At 51.9% G+C, this 18291-nt stretch overlaps 2 protein-coding genes across 2 annotated transcripts; both read right to left on the bottom strand.

Annotated features, from left to right (window-relative positions):
• Window positions 1-13868: 13868 nt before the first annotated feature.
• Window positions 13869-15625, bottom strand: B0H64DRAFT_402858 (glycoside hydrolase family 79 protein). Its single transcript, XM_062804255.1, has 3 exons — window positions 15045-15625; window positions 14587-14961; window positions 13869-14476 (listed from the first exon to the last, which is right to left on the bottom strand). The coding sequence occupies exons 1-3, from the start codon at window positions 15520-15522 to the stop codon at window positions 13896-13898; spliced, it is 1434 nt and encodes a 477-aa protein (XP_062656344.1). The 5' UTR covers window positions 15523-15625; the 3' UTR covers window positions 13869-13895.
• Window positions 15626-15858: 233 nt separating this feature from the next.
• B0H64DRAFT_202190 (uncharacterized protein) lies at window positions 15859-17437 on the bottom strand. Its single transcript, XM_062799274.1, has one exon. It carries the CDS (start codon window positions 17167-17169, stop codon window positions 16156-16158), a length of 1014 nt encoding a protein of 337 aa, XP_062656343.1. The 5' UTR covers window positions 17170-17437; the 3' UTR covers window positions 15859-16155.
• Between the last annotated feature and the right edge of the window lie 854 nt (window positions 17438-18291).

Raw genomic sequence — 18291 nt, 5'->3', positions numbered from 1 at the left:
TTAAGGGTCCAACGGCCAATCGTTGCGACAAGTGAAAGCGCTCCCGACGCTCCCTCTCGAGGAAGGGAGCACGGGGAGCACTCGCCGCACTCACTGCTCACGACGCTCCCATCGCTCCTCGGGAGCATAGGGAGCAGAGGGATCAACACGTTAGATAGCAGTATATAGTCACTCGTTCTGGAGAGCTCTGGGAGTTCTCCAGTTAGCAATCACAACTACAGTTCGCTACAAGCTCGAGAGCCTACTGTTGAGACAAGTCTTTGTTGTGCACCCTTTGGCTGCACCGAACCTAAGCACCCTTGAGAGAATACCTTCGACCGATACTGAACCCTAACAGGACGGGTCCAGAGACAGGTTCGTCACACGTTGCTAACTCCCTTTGATCTGTTACAGTTCAGGCTCGAAGGTAAAACGACATGGCAACTCAACCGACGCCGGGCCAGATCACGGCCGCGCTTCAGAGAGTCACCGAACGACTCGATGAAACTGAAGAAGAGCTTGCGAAGACCAAGGCCAGCAACGCGGCATTGGCAGCCCGACTTGCGGCGACCGAGGTCCACACCAAGGACCCGGCCAAGACAAAGGTCAAATTGGAGCAACCCGAGAAGTACGGGGGCGACCAGGAAGCCTTGCCAGGTTGGATCACGGAGATGCGGAACTATCTCGACCACAACTCGCACCAGTTCGCCACTGAGGAATCCAAGACCAGATACGCCGCCACCCGACTCAAGGACAAGGCCCTCAAGTGGTTCACGGGAACACTGAGTGATTTCCTCGGCGGAGCAATCCACAAACCCTTCACCAAAAAAGTCTTCGAGAACTACTCCGAGTTCGAGAGTGAGATTCAGAAGGTGTTCGGTGACAAGGACGAGAAGCTGCACGCCCAGGAACGGCTAGGACGGCTGAAGCAGACTAGGTCAGCCACCGCCTACGCCACGATTTTCCGACAAGACTCCATGAAGGCAGAGATAGACGACGAGGGGCTGATGCACCTGTTCTACGGAGGGCTGAAGGAGGAGGTCAAGGACGAGCTCTACAAGGAGAGCCGACCCGACACACTCGACGAGTACATCGCCATGGCTGTCAAGATTGACGACCGACAGTTCGCCCGCAAACAACAGAAGAAGGGCAGCGAGGTTCAGCGATCCGCAGGCTACCACAAGCCCAACGACAAAAAGAAACGCCAGCACCAGAGCACGTCATACGGCACGCACTCGGGACCCATGGACGTCAGCGCTGCCCAGGCACAGTGGGCAGGAAAGAGAGATGGTGCCAAGGACAAATCAGGCATCACTTGTTACAATTGCGGCAAGAAGGGGCACTTCAAACGAGACTGCCGCAGCAAGAAAGAGTGGAGACCGGTTCCAGGGAAGGAAGCTGCCACCATCGACCAAAACACGGTCGGAAGAAGAACCCGGTTTCTGGAGGTCGCAGCCGCCAGCTACACGCAGGACGACCTCGAAATCGACATTGACCGAGTCATCGAGCAGGACGATGAACTCACCGACTCGGATCAAGAAGACTTGATGAGCAGCAACCACCAGGAGGGAAACGACACCGCCCACCATGCTTTCATCGAAACGAATGACGAGGGAGAACTGGCTCCCCCGCGGCACATCCGACAAGTCGCTGAGGACTGGGGCATCACCCTGGTTCAGCAAGAGGACGGGCAATGGCGAACCCACGAGGGTGAAGGAGGAGTCAGCCCGAACCTCATTTTTCTGCAACAGAAGGTCCTAAGCCAACGGCAAAGGATCGAGGAGTTGTCAAGAGAGAAAGAAGAACTCGAGCAACTTCTCCAGAGAAGGAACGACCAGTACGGACGACTTTGCGCGGAACTCGATTTCGCCAGGGAACGAGTCCAAGAGATCACCGAGGCCAACAACAGGGCCGGGGATCACGTCGAAAAGACATTAAGAGAGGCACAGGCCTTGCAGGACGACATCCGCCAGGCACTTCCGCACCACACACCGTGGGATGGACCCACCGAAGAGGCGGAAGGATACGAAAACGGAGTACGATACCCCGAGCAACTTTTCGACTACGCACAGGAACAGAATGCGGCGAAAGGAAGAAAACAGCAGAGCTGGGAAGAATACTGGACGCGACATCAGCACATCGTGCGCGCCGGACGACAAACCTCCGACCTTGAATGGTGGGGTTTTCGGGGCGAGAACAACACGGAGGGATTCCAGTTGTTATCAGAAGACCACGAGCGGGTGGACCCACGAAAAGAAAGTCACATCTACCTGCCCTGGTTCCAGTGCATCGCGCACGAATGTCGGTACCACTTCCAGGACAAATTTCGCAACAGTTTCTGGCCCACGAGGGAAGAAAAAGGAATGCAACCCCTACCCATCAGATGGGTATACGACAGCGGCGACGCTCCCGCAGGCATGTTGTGGGACACCCAACGCACTCACGAGGGCAGGCTGAGGGTTAAACCCAAGGCAGCCTGGCCCCGACGCTGTATGGCGGGCGTAGGAGTCAACGAATGCCGAAGCGCAGACTGCCTACCACACGCCGACGAGAAAATCTGGGGATACATGGAACAGCAATCCCAGAGGAAGCCACACCAGAGGACGAGAGCGTCCCGAAGGAACGAGAGGCGCCCAGTTGAGGCATGGGCGGCCCAATGGCTCCAAGAACACCAGACGATTGACGCCGCAAGCCAAGGTGCGGACAGGGACGCCTTGAAACACCACGAGAGCTTGGGAAACGGCTCAGGGCCCTCCGAGGGGCCCGGAAATCTTTAACTCCACAACAACGAAGACAGGCTGCGCAGTACAGGAAGAACTGGCGCAAGCAGAAGCCTTACAACGACCTCCCAGCAGACGAACACGAAGTAGCTGCTGTACGAAGCACCAAGCCAGACAACAGGCTCTGGATCACAGCGCGATGGGGGAAGATCGAAGCCCTCGCGTTAGTGGATGGAGGAGCGCAGATGGATCTCATCTCGCCCGCATTTGTGAATCAACTCAGAATCCCATGGAGGATCAAGAAGCAACCACACGTCGTCAAAGGACCATTCGACACGCAATGGGTACGACGAGAAACAGAACCACTCGACATCGAGGTGGAGGGAAAAACCACCCAAGTGGTATTTGACATCGTGAACATGGGACCAGAGAAAGACATGATTCTCGGACGCCCATGGCATGAGGATTACGACCCAGACATCAGTTGGAAGGGAGATGGCCATCTGCGACCGCGGGAACAGCGGGAGCATCCGACCAACTCGATGGGAGAACGCGCAGAACAGGAGCCACGAGAGAGCAGCGGGTCAGAACGAACCCCCTCTACGGGCCCACCGCAGGAAGCAGCCAGTGCAGAACCACGCACTCTGGAGTCCGGAAGAAGCGGCACACGACGAAAGAAGCAGACACGGGAGGAACGAACCATCGCCGTCGTCTCAGTCGACGAGCACGGAATGCTCAAACACGAACAATGGGTCAATCAGCTCGAAGCGGCAAGCATCGAGCTGGCAGCAGAAGAAGTCAGGGAACTCGAAGCAGCAAGCATCGAGCCTGGGAACAACAAGTTCGCGTACTACGAGGGTACAGCGAAGAACGCAAAGACGGGGCAGATCCCAGACGACTACAAGGGGCACCCGGCGTTCACGGCAAAACATCTTGCAGGGCTACCAGACCACGGACCTTGGGATCACGAAATCAGACTCAAGGAAGGAGCCCAGTTGAAGTTTTTCAAGGTGTACCACACCAACGAGAAGCAAGATGCAGAGTTGAGGAGCTATCTCGAAAAGAACCTCGAGATAGGACACATCAGACCATCGACATCTCCAGCGGGCTACCCAGTCCTCTTCGTTCCAAAGAAGGATGGGAAACTCAGGATGTGTGTGGACTACCGACAGTTGAACGGCGAAACGGTGAAGAACCGCTACCCACTGCCACTGATCTCAAGGCTTCGAGACCAGCTGTCAGGGGCACAATACTTCACGCGTCTCGACCTTCCGACAGCGTACGCCCACATCCGCATCAAGGAAGGAGACGAATGGAAGACGGCTTTTCGGACACCCTACGGGCACTACGAGTACCGCGTCATGCCGTTCGGGTTGACCAACGCACCAGCGACATTTCAAGCCGCTATCGACCACGCAATTCGACATTGCCTCGATAAATTTGCAGTCTGTTACTTGGATGACATTCTCATCTACTCCAAGACACTCGAAGAACACAAGAGACACGTGCGGCAGGTGCTGGACGCACTGCACGAGCACAAATTGTCAGTCAACAAGGACAAGAGCGAGTTTCATGTCAAGAAAACAGTGTTTCTGGGTTACGAAATCTCCCCGGGATGGGTCAAGATCGAACCCGAGAAACTGGAAGCTGTCAAGACGTGGCCGACACCGACGAACGCCACGGAGGTCAGAGGATTTATCGGATTCGCCAACTTCGTCAGAATGTTCATCAAGAATTTTGGCGACTTCGCGAGACCTCTGCACGAACTTACCAAAAAGGATGCCACATTCCAGTGGAAGCAGGAGCACGAGCAGGCTTTCCAGCGGATCCGCGATGCGATCATCGCCGACCCGGTGCTCATGCTGCCTGATCCAAGCACACCTTTCGAAGTCGAGGCTGATGCTTCGGACTTCGCGATCGGAGGACAACTTGGTCAGAGAGACAAGGACGGCAAGCTTCATCCAGTTGCGTTCTTCTCCAAGAAACTCGAAGGACCAAGGCTCAACTACCCGATCCACGACAAGGAGCTTCTCGCAATCATCGAAGCATTTCAGGAATGGAGACCATACCTCAGCGGCACGACACACGAAGTCCAGGTGTACACGGACCACAAGAACTTACGGTACTTCACCACCACCAAGGTGCTGAACGGACGACAAACTCGGTGGGCAGAATTTCTGTCCGAATTCAACTTCACGATCCACTACAAGAAAGGCTCAGAAAACGCACGAGCGGATGCCTTGAGTAGGAGAGCGGATCACCACGACAACACGTCTGAAGCCTCACCACCATTGCTACATCAACAGACAGACGGATCGCTACGGCACGCTTCCCAACCGACTGAAGACTACGAGATCGCAGCACTTCAGCAGCAGTCGGAAGATCCCGAAGCCAGGCCTCTGCAACCGTTTGTAGAATGCTGTGCGGCCTTCAGAGAACAAAGATTGGAACAAGACTTCCAAGGAATCATCGCGGACGACGAACGCGATGCATGGCAAGAAGAGCCAGAATCCAAGATCGCGGGATTGCGACTTGAAGGAACGAGACTCTGGTACCACGACAAGGCCTATGTCAGGCTGGGTGACCAAAAGGAGCTCATTCGAAAGATCCACGAGTCGAGACTCGGAGGACACATGGGAATCAGCAAGACAATTGCGAAAGTCAAGCAGAACTACGACTTCCCAGGAATCAAGCAGACGGCAGAAGAGGTCCGGGCGGAATGCGACCTCTGCAAGCGGAGCAAGCCAGGACGACACAAGCCGTACGGGCTACTACAGCCATTGCCAGTTGCAGAACGACCATGGAGTTCGGTGACGATGGACTTCATCACCAAACTACCAGCCTCCAAGGACTCAGTAACGGGAGTAGAATACGACAGCATCCTCACGATGGTGGACAGACTCACCAAGTGGAGTTACTTCCTCCCTTACAAGGAGACATGGTCAGCAGAACAACTCGCAGATGTGATCTACCGCAACATCACCTCGGTCCACGGCTGGCCGGAGGAATGGATCACGGACAGAGACACCAAGTTCGCATCAAAGTTTTGGCAGGCTCTGATGACGAGACTGGGTACGAAAAGTAAGCTCTCAACCGCTTACCACCCACAGACGGACGGACAGACGGAACGACTCAACCAGGTCGTCGAACAATACCTACGGTTGTACGTCAATTTCCAGCAGGATGACTGGGTCGAGCTGCTGCCGACAGCGCAACTCGCCTACAACACCACCGTCACGGAGACCACCAGGGTCACACCATTCTTCGCGAATTTCGGCTACGAAGCAGATTTGCGACAAGGGCCCGAAGTTTCGGTGCCCAGAGCGGCAGTCAAAGCCGACAAAATGAGCTCGCTGCACGCGATGCTCAAGGAAGAACTCGAATTCGTACGAACACGGATGAAGAAGTTCTACGACAGAAACAGGCTCGAGGGACCTCGCCTAGAGGAGGGGGGCAAAGTCTACCTCATTTCTCGAAATCTTCGCACGAAGCGACCAAGCAGGAAGCTCGACTTTCGCAAAGTCGGACCGTTCAAGATCGACAAAAAGATTTCGGAGAACAATTACGCTCTCGCGTTACCCTCGACAATGCGACTACGGACCAACGTTTTCCACATCTCACTTCTGGAACCAGCGCCCAAGGGCGCACGACTCGACAAGGACGCCGAGGCAGAAGACGAAGAGGAGGAATGGGACGTTGAGGAAGTCCTAGATTCACGCATCACGAAAGGACAGTTGGAGTATTTGGTCAAATGGCTGGACTTTGGCCCAGAAGACAATTCATGGCAACCAGCTACAAATCTCAACTGCCCCGAGAAACTTCAGGAGTTCCACCAGAGGAACCCGGATCGACCAAGGGAAACCCCGCAGACAAGTCGACCCCAGCGAGGAAGGGGTCGTCCGAAAAGAAACTAGCATAGTCAGCACGAGGACGAGAAGAAGCAGGAGAGAGAGGGGGCACACCTTTGACCCCAGGAAGGACCCAGGGGAGAAGCGACAACGGCACTCGAAGACGGCTGCGCGACGGCAGCCTCGCGGCGCTCTTGCTCCTCCAGCACCCTCCCCTCCTGGTCAAACATCCGGCGTGCCTGATCCTCCAAGGACTGGTGTTGACGGCGCAAGCGGTCAACCCGCGCGAGGGCGGCGCCTAGGGCCTGATCGGCCTCTTGACGCTCCTTGTCCAGTTGACGTTTCTGCAGGACCAAGCGTTGGAAGGCGGAACTATCGTAACCGAAGGAGTCACAATTGTTATTGTGCACCTTGGCGCATGCGGTGCAGACGTCGTCCTCAGGAGGCACGCGGCAATCAGGAATGTTCTTTTCTTTGCAACGAGAACAACGGGCCATTTCAACGGCAAACTCGTCTCGGGCGGATGCGCGATCGCGGCGGCGATCAGTACTGGATTTCTGCGATCGTTTCTTTCGCACACGGTTAGGAGGCATGATGGGTAGAGGCGCAGAAAGAAGGGAGACACCCACCCCAGGACGAAGGGAGGAGGACTAGCCGGCTCCTTATGACAAGAACCACGGAAGGGAATAAGGTCGTCGGGACGTCGACCGCGGAGGAGGGGCATCGTGTCACGGATTAGGCCCAACGCGGTCTTGGCCTGCGGGATGCGGGACGTCCCGGCCAATCATTTAAGGGTCCAACGGCCAATCGTTGCGACAAGTGAAAGCGCTCCCGACGCTCCCTCTCGAGGAAGGGAGCACGGGGAGCACTCGCCGCACTCACTGCTCACGACGCTCCCATCGCTCCTCGGGAGCATAGGGAGCAGAGGGATCAACACGTTAGATAGCAGTATATAGTCACTCGTTCTGGAGAGCTCTGGGAGTTCTCCAGTTAGCAATCACAACTACAGTTCGCTACAAGCTCGAGAGCCTACTGTTGAGACAAGTCTTTGTTGTGCACCCTTTGGCTGCACCGAACCTAAGCACCCTTGAGAGAATACCTTCGACCGATACTGAACCCTAACAGGACGGGTCCAGAGACAGGTTCGTCACACAGAGTCTGAAACTAGTGGTTCGAAGCCTTCCTTTCTTAGTAAAATACTAAGATTGGTTTGCCACAGTCTAGGACTCTGTTTTAGGCCGTATAGGGCCTTAGAAAGAAGTATAACTTGGTCCTCCTTAGGGTTATATCCTTGCTTCTTTAGTAAAGCCTTAGTAGATTTTGAGGCCCTACAAGCATAGTCTATAAAACCGTCTGGAATTTGCATATAGTTTTCTTCTTCTAATTCCCCATTTAAAAATGCCCCTATAAAATCGATTTGTTCGATTTCCCAGTCCTCTATAGCTGCTATAGCCAGTAGGACACGCCACGAAGGTGGTATAGTAGTAGAGGCAAAGGTTTCGTTGAAATCTAAACCTTCGATTTGTTGGAATCCTCTAACTACTAATCTAGCCTTATATTTAACAATTTGGTTATCCTTGTTTTTCTTTGCCTTAAGGACTAACCGGCTAGTTAACGGTTTGCGGGCTTTTGGGAGGTCTTTATAGGGTAGGAACTTAAAGGTTCCCTGGCTAACTAGTTGATCGAATTCACTATATATAGCCTCTAACCAGCGGTCTTTATCTTGAGATTTATAGACCTGTTTTAGTGTTTGGGGCTCTGAGGCAGTGCCTTTCGAGGCCTTATAACAACTGGAAAGATAATATATAGTTGAACTGATAAAACTATTCAGCTGCATTCTATCCTCAGGATCGATATTAAGATCAATATCGATATCCATATTGGATAGCGGGTTTACTGGAGGGGCTAGTATAGATTCGGCCATTATAGGATCTTGTAGATTAGATACCATAGTAGGTCCATTAGGCTTGCTATTTAGCCTAGCCCTATCACCCATAGATTTAGATTGATCTATATTAGTGGTAGGTATAGAGGGTTCGAAATTTTTCGATACTATAGTAGTAGATAATAGATCCTCTACAAGATCAGTGGGTTCGCGAGGCCCACTAGTAGATTCAGAGGTAGGATTTTCCTCTATATCTACTATATTATCCCCCTCTCGAACTATACTATCCTCTTTATAACCACCTTTAGAGGAGGTCTCCGAGGGTACTGTAGTAATTTGTAGAATAGTATCATTTTCGTTAACTATTTTAACAAACGGCGATTTTACTACAGCTCTTCTAGCAGGTATCCAAACTAGGCAGGTCTTATTTCCTAGTGCTGCTAGAAGCCTACCAGGCTCTGTACGGGCCTGTAGTTTCAGGGACTTAGGCCTCTTTTCATTCGGTATAAGTAGTTCTATTCTAGAACCTATAGCCTTATACCACCCTAAGTTGGGTATGTGGGTAATACCAGGCTCTAATTCATCGAAGAAGGCCTGGTAGGGTGTAAGGTCTTTATTAGTTACCGCTGTGGAATTGACGAGATCCACTATACTAGATAGTATATAGCACCAGAGGTACTGCGGCAACTGTAATAGAACTACTGTAGATCTAAGCCTATCTAAAACCACCCGAATAGATCGTTCAATTAGACCGTTCTGTTCGTGGGCATAGGGGCTAGAGGTAGAAAAATCGATGCCCTTACGGGTTAACCAGGCCTGTAAATGGGTATTAATTTCAGTGCCACCATCGAAATGGAATTTTCTTGGGTATTTTCCCCACTTGTTTTTTAGACCACGAAATAGGCCTTTAATTGCGTTGAAAACAGTAGGACCCTCTTTGTTTGGCATTAAAATTACCCACCGGAACCGCGATTTTCGATCTATTAGAAATAGGGCTACAGGAAGCCGATTGTGTGGAATTGGCTTGATTTTTACTGTATCCCCCTCTATTATATCTAAAACGGCCGGGGGATCTGGAATTGACTTCCAGTCTACCCTCCTAGTTACTTTAGCCTTAGAACAGGCTATACATCGAAAATCAACCTCCCTTATAGGGTCTAAATCAGGGATACCACTAGTATTTTTAGTGGTTTTCTTTAGTAGGCGTAGGCCAAGGTGCCCTAGCCGAACATGCCACTGTTTAGCCACTATAAGTAGATCTTTATAGGCCTGAGAACCAGGCACTATAGTAGTAGTTCCACTACTTCCATCCTGGGGCCCCCTCTGCACACGGGGCAAGCCCTCCTCTAGAAGGCCCCAAGATTCGTTATCCCAGGGCTCTATTTGCACACGGGGCCATTCCTCCACTATAGAGCCCTGGGGTAGATCCTATAACCCTATATTCCCAGGGGCACCCAGGCCTATAGATCCTTCGTCAGAATCACGGGGCCTATTCCTCCGGGGTATGCCCTGAGATTCAGGGCTCGATGGCCCTGAAGAGCCGATAGTACCCCTACTATCTAGCTCTACACTACTAGGTTCGTTGTCATCGTACCTAGTATAACTATCCTTCCAAGATTGGGTTTTAGAAGGTAGTTCAACCACTAAATCTTTAGTAGTTTGGGCTAGGCTATACCCTGTACCAACTATATTAATATAGCTAGTAAGGTAGAGCCTTGGCCGAAGGTGACCCTCAATTTGAAGGAAGAAGCCCGATCTCTGGAAGTCCAGAGCTGCAATGGTAGACCCTGTAGGGCCTTTCAACGTTTCCCGGTCCAAATAGCCTCCGGCCTTATAGTGCCGGATCCCACTAAATAGATTGATATCTATAGAGGGTATATAGAGGGCCTTATTAAGGACCAACTCTAAGTATTTCGGGGGACTCTTCTGGACCAGTACTTTGAACTTTGCAGTTCCAATACCTTTGGGTTTTACAGGGCCACCACCTGTATAAATAGGTGGTATTTGACCAGTATTTTTAGTAAAACTGGTAAACCATTTCCTATTGTTTATGATATGGTCTGTGGAACCAGTATCATAGAGTAGAGCATCAGAGGTAACCTGGTGGCTACAGTGATCTTTACAGGCTGGCTTCGAAGATTTCCCACTAGTTGGTTTAGTGGTAGATTTTGAGGCCTGGTGGGTAGCATTGAAGAAAGAAGGTAGTTCTTCAGTATCTGAATCGGATTCAGAACTACTATCTTCGCTACTATCACTATAGTGCCCTGTAGTGATATTGTATGCCCCTGTAATACAGGCAAAGGAATCGGGCTGGGTACTGTGGTTCGAACTGGAATTTGAACCCTGACCCTTCTTCTTCTTCTTCTTTTGGCCGTTTTTGACCACTATTCCCACTACTGCCGTTGGTATTTTGTTGGCTTTGGGGACCCTTTTTCCCCTGTTTTTTAGGGCCTTTATAGGGGCCTTTAGCACCCTTATTTTCGCCGTAGGCCCTATTAGCCATACCTTTATTGGTAGTAGAGGCTGGAATTCTATGCTCTTCCAGAAGGTCGGCTATTAAGAAGCTCAAATTCAGGTTTTCAACACCTTGGCCAACTGTCCTCAGGGCCCGCATTTGACTACGTTGCCGTTCAGCCCACTGTGGGAAGGCTTTTTCCATAGCCTTTAAGTAGTGGTTCACTTGGTCTATAGGCTGTATTTCAACCCCGTTTAGGGTTAGCCGGCTAGCCAAGTTGGAAAATTCAGCGTTGAAATCCGCTAAAGATCCACTAAATTTACTGAAATCCAACTCGTGGAACTTCCTATATAGTTGGTCCCGTTGAATTCCAGTGGAGTGCGAATACCGTAGTATTAGAAGCCTATAGGCCGCTACAGGGTCTGTTTGCCAGGCTATGGCGGCCTGTGGTCCAGGGCCTATACTGTTCCGTAACAGCATTAGAAGTAAAGCCAACGTTTGGTCGCTACCCCCTATAAATCCCTCTGGGTTAGAAGGAAAGGTAGGTATGCCGATAGCCCTAAACATGATATTTAGGCCCTGTTTCCAGATATCGAAGTTATCTGGCCCTGTAAGGCGTAGATTTTCAGGGAAATCGTACACCTTTCTTGACAGTTCTTTTACCAACCCACTGTTCAAATTGTCTTGCGGTATAGTGGGTTGTAGGGCAGGGCTTGGAGGCACTGTATTTGGTAGTGGTACCGTATAAGGTGGTACTACTAGTGGCTCCGGAGGGCCCTGGCTAGTATTACGGGCCTGTTGGGCCTGTAAAGCGGCCTTTACTCTATTTTCTACTTCAGAAGCAATAGCTTCTGTAAGCTGCTGTTCGGTAGGCATCTGGGGCCGTTGTTGTTGTTGAACAGTAAACTGTTGTAAACTATCCGTCAACGTAGCTATAGTGGCATGCAGTTGTGCCATTTGGGTAGCCTGGGCCTCTAATCGGGTTTGCAACTCCTCTATTTGGGCTTGGGGGCTCCCAGCGCCCCCAGGCTGTGCCATGGTGCCTCTGTACAGGCCCGTAGGCTACAGCGGCTATACCAGTTGCCGTAGGCTGGTAAGCACTATCCTATTACTACCTTCGCTGTAGTTATAGGGCCTATGCCACTATATAGGTCTAGGACTTCAACGGTATAAAATACCGGGTTATATTCTATACTGTAACCACAGTAAGTTTTTACACGCTACTAGCCTTGATATAGCGTAACCACTATTCGCTCTTATAGTGGTAGTCTAGTTACCTAGACCAACAACCTTACAGTGGGTTGTTAGGGCCTTAAGTTCTACTCAGTGCGGCTCTTAGAGGTCCTTGTTTTACGTAGTTTAACTACAACTACTGGCTACAGCAGTAGTTAGTACCTTGAGGTACTACGTTTTACCTACCTACTAGAATCGGTAGAACCAATACAGTTGATCAGGCTGTTGGGAAGGCCTATAAATATAGTACCTTCAGTGGGTATAATAACCCCTAGCTTTCGAAGTTAAGCTAGATTTTTCTATCTCTTTGAGAAAACCAACGTTTCGGGCTTTGTTGGAAAAGTTAAAATATAGGCCCCCAGAAGCTCTATATTAACTGTCAGCTATCTAGTATAGTTGACGACCTTGCACTAGGAGGTCTATCTATAGGTCGAAGTTCCTATAGTGGTTTCTAGCTTGGAGAAACGAAGAATTCAGGGATTCCAAGCTACAAGCAGTAGAAACAGGCTAAGCTTATAGCGTTCAAAGGCTCTAATTTGCAGGGCAATTTATAAGCCTACAGCTGGAAATAGTACTTTTCCGGGCTCATAACCTAATTAGATTTAGGTGGGTGAGGCCCTGTAGTGCACACACTAACAGGGCTTACAATGCACTTTGGGGAAGCAATGCACAGTACTATTGCTTAGCTACCAGCAGTAATTACAGGGCCTAGGCCCTATAACAGTGGTTAATTTAGTAGGTAGACCACTATTGTTTTGGGAATGCCTCTATATTTGCTATCTTAACCACTGGAGTTGGATTTACTACTTCCTTCTCATATACCCACCGACCGGGGCACAGTGCCGAATTCGGCCCAGCGGTCTTAGTGGTAAAAAACTGAATCCCGCAAAACTCATTTGTATAGGTTTGACTAAAAATGGGCTCACCTGCTCGCAGCCGCACCCAGAAGTGCCCGGGCCCACTTGCACTACTACCTTAAAAACCGGTGCAGGGTAGGCCGGTTGGGGCCAAGCGGTGCAGGGTAGGCCGCTTGGGAGCCAACCACCGGTGCAGGGTAGGTCGCTTGGGATGCCAAGAGGTGCAGGGTAGGCCGGTTGGGAACAACCGGGTGCAGGGTAGCTCGCTTGGGAAACCCAGGTGCAGGGTAGGTGCAGGGTAGCTCGATTCGGGAGAAACTAACACTTAGTGAAAAGAAGAACCAACCTTCTTCAAACTAAGATAGCTAGCCACCCAGTAATCGTACCGCCACAACCAAGATACCAGTATATAGCTACAGGCCATACGAATTCAATTACAGTACTGTAGAGCCCCCCAGATGGCCACAGCACTAGTAATCTGAACTCTAGGGTTCAACATTTATATATTATACTTTTACTATTTTAAAATTATAATATAGTAAAATAAATTTTATTAGAAGTTAATCTTTTTAAGATATTATAATTTTAAAGCTATGAAATTATATTATATTTTGAAAATAATTTTATATAAAAATAACTTTTATTATATTTTAATAATAGTAGTTATTTTCTATCTTAAAAATAATTTTAAAGATTGAAAATTATTTTTAGTTTAAAACCATCTTTCAAGTTTTTATCATTTTTATTACAGGCTAGTCGTGGTATTCGTTTTCCATTTTGAAGTTCATTTTCAGACGAAAAAATCATTTTGGCACCAAAAAACGTCGGTGGTCATCATTTTGCAACCCCCCCCCCGGCGCGCTATGGTACCTACCTAGGTACCTAGGTACCTACTCAACAACCCCCCCACACCTTCAACTACAAATAAACCAACAACGCCTCCGCCGCCTTGACCTCAAACGCAGCTTGCCCATTCTCCACGCCCACCGTCTCAAACACCTCCTCCCCCGCAACCACACACGTCCCATCCGTCCACCGCTGCCCCCCAAACGAGATATCATCCCCGCGATCCGCCCTTGCCAACGAACTCGGCGCGGTCAACCTCTTCGCCCGCACACTCTCCCCACCCCCCAACCCCGTCAGCGTAAACACCTGCACCCCCCTCCTCCCGCTCCCAGCATAATACTCCGAATTATACAACAACACCCTGGCCGGCCTGCCCTCCCCATCAAACGTCACATACACCCCCTCATTCCCCCTCTCATCATCCAGCGCCGCAATCGTCCGCGCGCCCGCCGTCAGCGCCACGGCCGCCGTCGCGCCGTAGTAGGGCGCGCCCATGCTGTAGCGGCCCCAGAAGCAGTACTGGCAGTTGCCGACCGTGCCGTGGTGGAAGTAGACGCGCGAGATGTTGGTCGTGGCCGCGCGCAGCGCGTAGTCCATCGTCCAGAGCGCCGCGCCGAAGGTCGGGGAGACGTTGGCCGCGCCGCCGCCGGAGACTGGGGATGGGGGGGAAAACAGGGGGTTAGTGGGTTGGGAGGTTGGGTGGGGAGGGGGGAGATGGGGGGGGTTGGAAGGGTTGGAAGGGTTGGAAGGGGAGGGAGCGTACCGGAGTTGGTCTCGCCGAGGATGTATTCTTTGCCGGTTTGCTGCTTGACTGCGGCCACGTCGGCGGCGAACATGCTTCGCACGTTGCTGGCTGTTTGGGAGTGCGTCTGAAGCTTCTGGACGTCGCCGCCGGGGTAGTTGTGGTGAGCATAATGCCGCACGTATGGCTTGGATGTTGCGTTCTCCCTGGCGATCAGCTGCGCGGCTCCCCATTCTGGAGGGGCTTGGTTCCAGTTTCCGGCTTGGATGATGTTGTTCTTGCCGACGGCACTGCCGACCCGGATGTTCCAGTCTACCTGGGACGAAGCGTCCACGGAGGGGTTCCAAGTTCCGCGGGCAATGGGCTGGCCGTCCTTGGGGTAATCTGGATACAAGTAAGCCTTTTACACCCTTTATTCTGCGTTTGGGGGACCCTCTGTTTACATTCCGGCTCATTTCCCAACTCAATAGCCAACAGGTTCTTGACTTCAGACACGGCCACCTTTGCAGCGGCAATCGTATTGTCAATATTGTTCTTTCCCCTGTTCAAACCAACCACGACGCTTCCGGGATAAGTCCCAGCAAGAGTCATGAACTTTGGCCCAAAGGTCAATGTCATGGGCGCATCCGCCGGATTTGCCACCGAGTATACTACGTAGGCCGAAGTTGACGCGTCAAATGAGGCTCGATCCTGCGTCGTCCCGCCAATGCGAATCGGCGGCCACACCCCAGTGAGGTCTTTCCAGTTTGACAGACATTGATTTGTGGCGGTGACATTGGTGAGATACGACGGAAAGGCAAAGAACTCGAAAGAGATGCCCAGGGGTGCTGGGTCGAGTGGTGCGTAGGAGTGCCCTCCGTCGCCAGCCTTGCTTGGGACCGCGAAAGTAACAGCAGCGTCGGTCCCCTGGGTAATGATCGCCGCGCAAAGCGCAGCTAATTGTGTGATTCTTGCCATACGGACGCGGTATGAACAGTGTACAGTGTTGTACGCAGGTAGATGCGAGTGCTAAAGTTACGACTTGGGTAGCAGGACGTCCCAATATCTAGGTACCTCCCTACCCTCGGACGCTGTCCCGGCTTACCTCCTGGAGTGCTCCTCGGTGTTTTAGCCACCGATGTAACGCAAGGTTGCGGTCCATTTAGCTGCAATTCTCCCGAGTCTCGCCTCCTCTTTGCCGTCTCGCTGTTCTTGGGTCGGCCAATCTGCGGGGAAGCCGTGCTCATGGAGAGGACATTGAACCGTTGTGCCTCAGTGCTTTGATAGGTGCTTTTTGGATTGTCCGCTACCCATGTTATATTACTGACGGAACCACACAACTCATCGTGCAAGGCCTAAAGAGGTCTCACCGCCCCTAATTAACAATACCACGCTCAGAACTTCAGGTTACATTCACAACCGCCAGATATCAGAGGAAAGTTCCAGGGCGCCATTACATTCATCCTCTATTCTATCATATTCTCTTGTGTCGTCTTGGAACTAGGAAATCAAATAGGTACCCAACTTTGGACTTTTTAACCTGGCACTTATGTCCACAACCGGAGAATCGATACTCCCTCTACCTTCGAACTCACTTTCTCTTCTAATAACTCATTGCATCCCATGAGATGCAAGGACAGGCTCTTTCCGAGCGCCCTCCCTCATCTTCCTTTTGGTCCTAGTCTTCTTGAGAGCTTTTATAGCAGTAGTAATCTTCTTCAGTCGATGTCGGAGCTTCACAGACCTCTTCAGCGGCCCGTCGCAGGCATCGATCACCGCCTGGTAATCAAGGCCCCCGAGATCCAACCGCTCCCGCGAGATAGAGAACAATCCGTCCGCGACGGTCACGCTCTGTCCGGGGTCGGGCATCCTGTTGAGCATGGTCAGCACAAACCCAGTCCGCTGCATCATCTGTTGGTAGATTCTGGCGGCCTCGCGCTCGGCGAATTTCGCCATGGCCACAAACCTGCGTGCCAGCCTGAGCTCGTCCTTCGTCGCCAAAGCTTTCAGCCCCTCCAGGTCGTTGAACTTCCGTTCCAGCGACCCCATATAATCGGTGGCGAATTTAATGTTATGCTCCAGTATCTCCTTCTGCATGGCTAGCTCGACCCCCAGCAGCTGGAACTGAGTGCGGTCGTTGTAGAGTCCATTGCTCTCCTCGTCCGGTACCGTGGCCGCAGTGATGGTGGAGGAGTAGAACAGCTCCGTCGCGGGGAAGTAAGGGGGGGCGTTCTTGGTCCCCCACCGGGCCCCAGGGGGTACTGGGACGTCCCGCAGCACAGTGGCGATGGGGTGGCACTCATTGATAATGAAATGGTTGGGGCACTCCGTCTCCGATGCCACGCCCCACGGGCCTAGCTGGCCGGGGTGGTCTAGGAAGCGCTGGCACCTTACGCTGAGTTGGGTGGTCACGCAGCAATCATGCTGGTCGCACGGGTCGAACCGCTCAAGAGCGGGGTTTTGGGCTTGGGACTTGACCAGTGAGTCGACGCATGCCTGTGGACAACCGCCGGTAATGGTCGGCGCTATGAAATCGCCGGGTTCGCTGCGGTCGCTGAAGGGGTCGGTGGCCATCAGGACGCGCGCATCGTGCGTTAGGAAATGCACCACGCGGACTTTGCACATTTTGATTCTTGGTGGCGATGGAATTGGGCGTCTCCCAGGTACCTCCCTTGACGTTGTGGGAATCCAAGTCGGGTGAAAAGGGGCTGTGGGCGAGTTGGAACAGACGACAGGGAAAGCCTACCCGGGGAGGAACGTGGTCCACCTCTAGGGACAACAGCCGTTAAATGTGACGAACATTGGCTCTGGGCTACTTAGGCGTTTGGTTTCTTTGTCGGATTGACCTTATCTGTTCTGTTCGGCGAATTTGAACATGGTCATTGTTTTGTTGAATGGCCGGCATCGTAGTCTTTTCTTCTTCCCGCCCCCTATTTGGAAGGCTTCTTCAGTGCCCCGCACCTCGACGCGCGTTTCGTGTTGTGGAACGACCCCGAATATACTGGAATCGAACGTGATTATAAAGATGGAGCTATTATCACCTTTATCGGAGGGACCGACATTCCTGTCGGGCTTCACACGGCTGTCAGTGCGGAACGTTATGGCTTGCTCCATGGTGACTACAGATACCGGTATCCATCTCCCGTTGCTTTCAGAAGGCAGAACGACGAAATCGTCAACCCTGATGGGGGGAGTGCCGCCGTTTGGATTGACAAAGAGCTAAGGAATATACCGCGACTAACGTTGACGCACCAACGCGTACAGAAAGATGGGGAGATGCAAGTTGTCCCCCTTGACGAAGCCCGAGTCAAAGTAATCGGGAAACTTCACCGAGAATTGACCTGGAAGGAGCTAGAATACGAATATTTCGAACTATTTACCGTCAGCACCCCTCTAGAGCAAGTCCAAGACGCCGTGAAGGTTGCTTTACGCCGCGTGGCCGAAGGAGCTGATTTCGCCACTTCCTTCCCCCCTGGTGCCATCCTCGAGATACCGCGTTCGGCTGAGTGGTTGTGGGAGTCCGACGGGATCGACGAGCGCCACATCCGTGAATGTTCGGCCCCGTTCATAGTGCCCGACGACCACCCGCACCAGGTCGGTGTTTGCGACCGACGGAGGGACGAATAACGGGAAGCCCCCAGCACCAGATACGTCGCCTATTCTGCTCCGCAGGGTGGTGAGATCTCAGAGGGGACGGAGGGGGGGCTAGTTAGGTGGTGTAGTTTGCGGGGACTTAATTAGGTACGG

This window comes from Chaetomium fimeti, assembly GCF_033439085.1.
Source record: "Chaetomium fimeti strain CBS 168.71 chromosome Unknown B0H64scaffold_6, whole genome shotgun sequence".
Taxonomy (NCBI): domain Eukaryota; kingdom Fungi; phylum Ascomycota; class Sordariomycetes; order Sordariales; family Chaetomiaceae; genus Chaetomium; species Chaetomium fimeti.
Note: the sequence above shows the minus strand (reverse complement) of the source record. Positions and strands in the feature narration are given on the sequence as shown.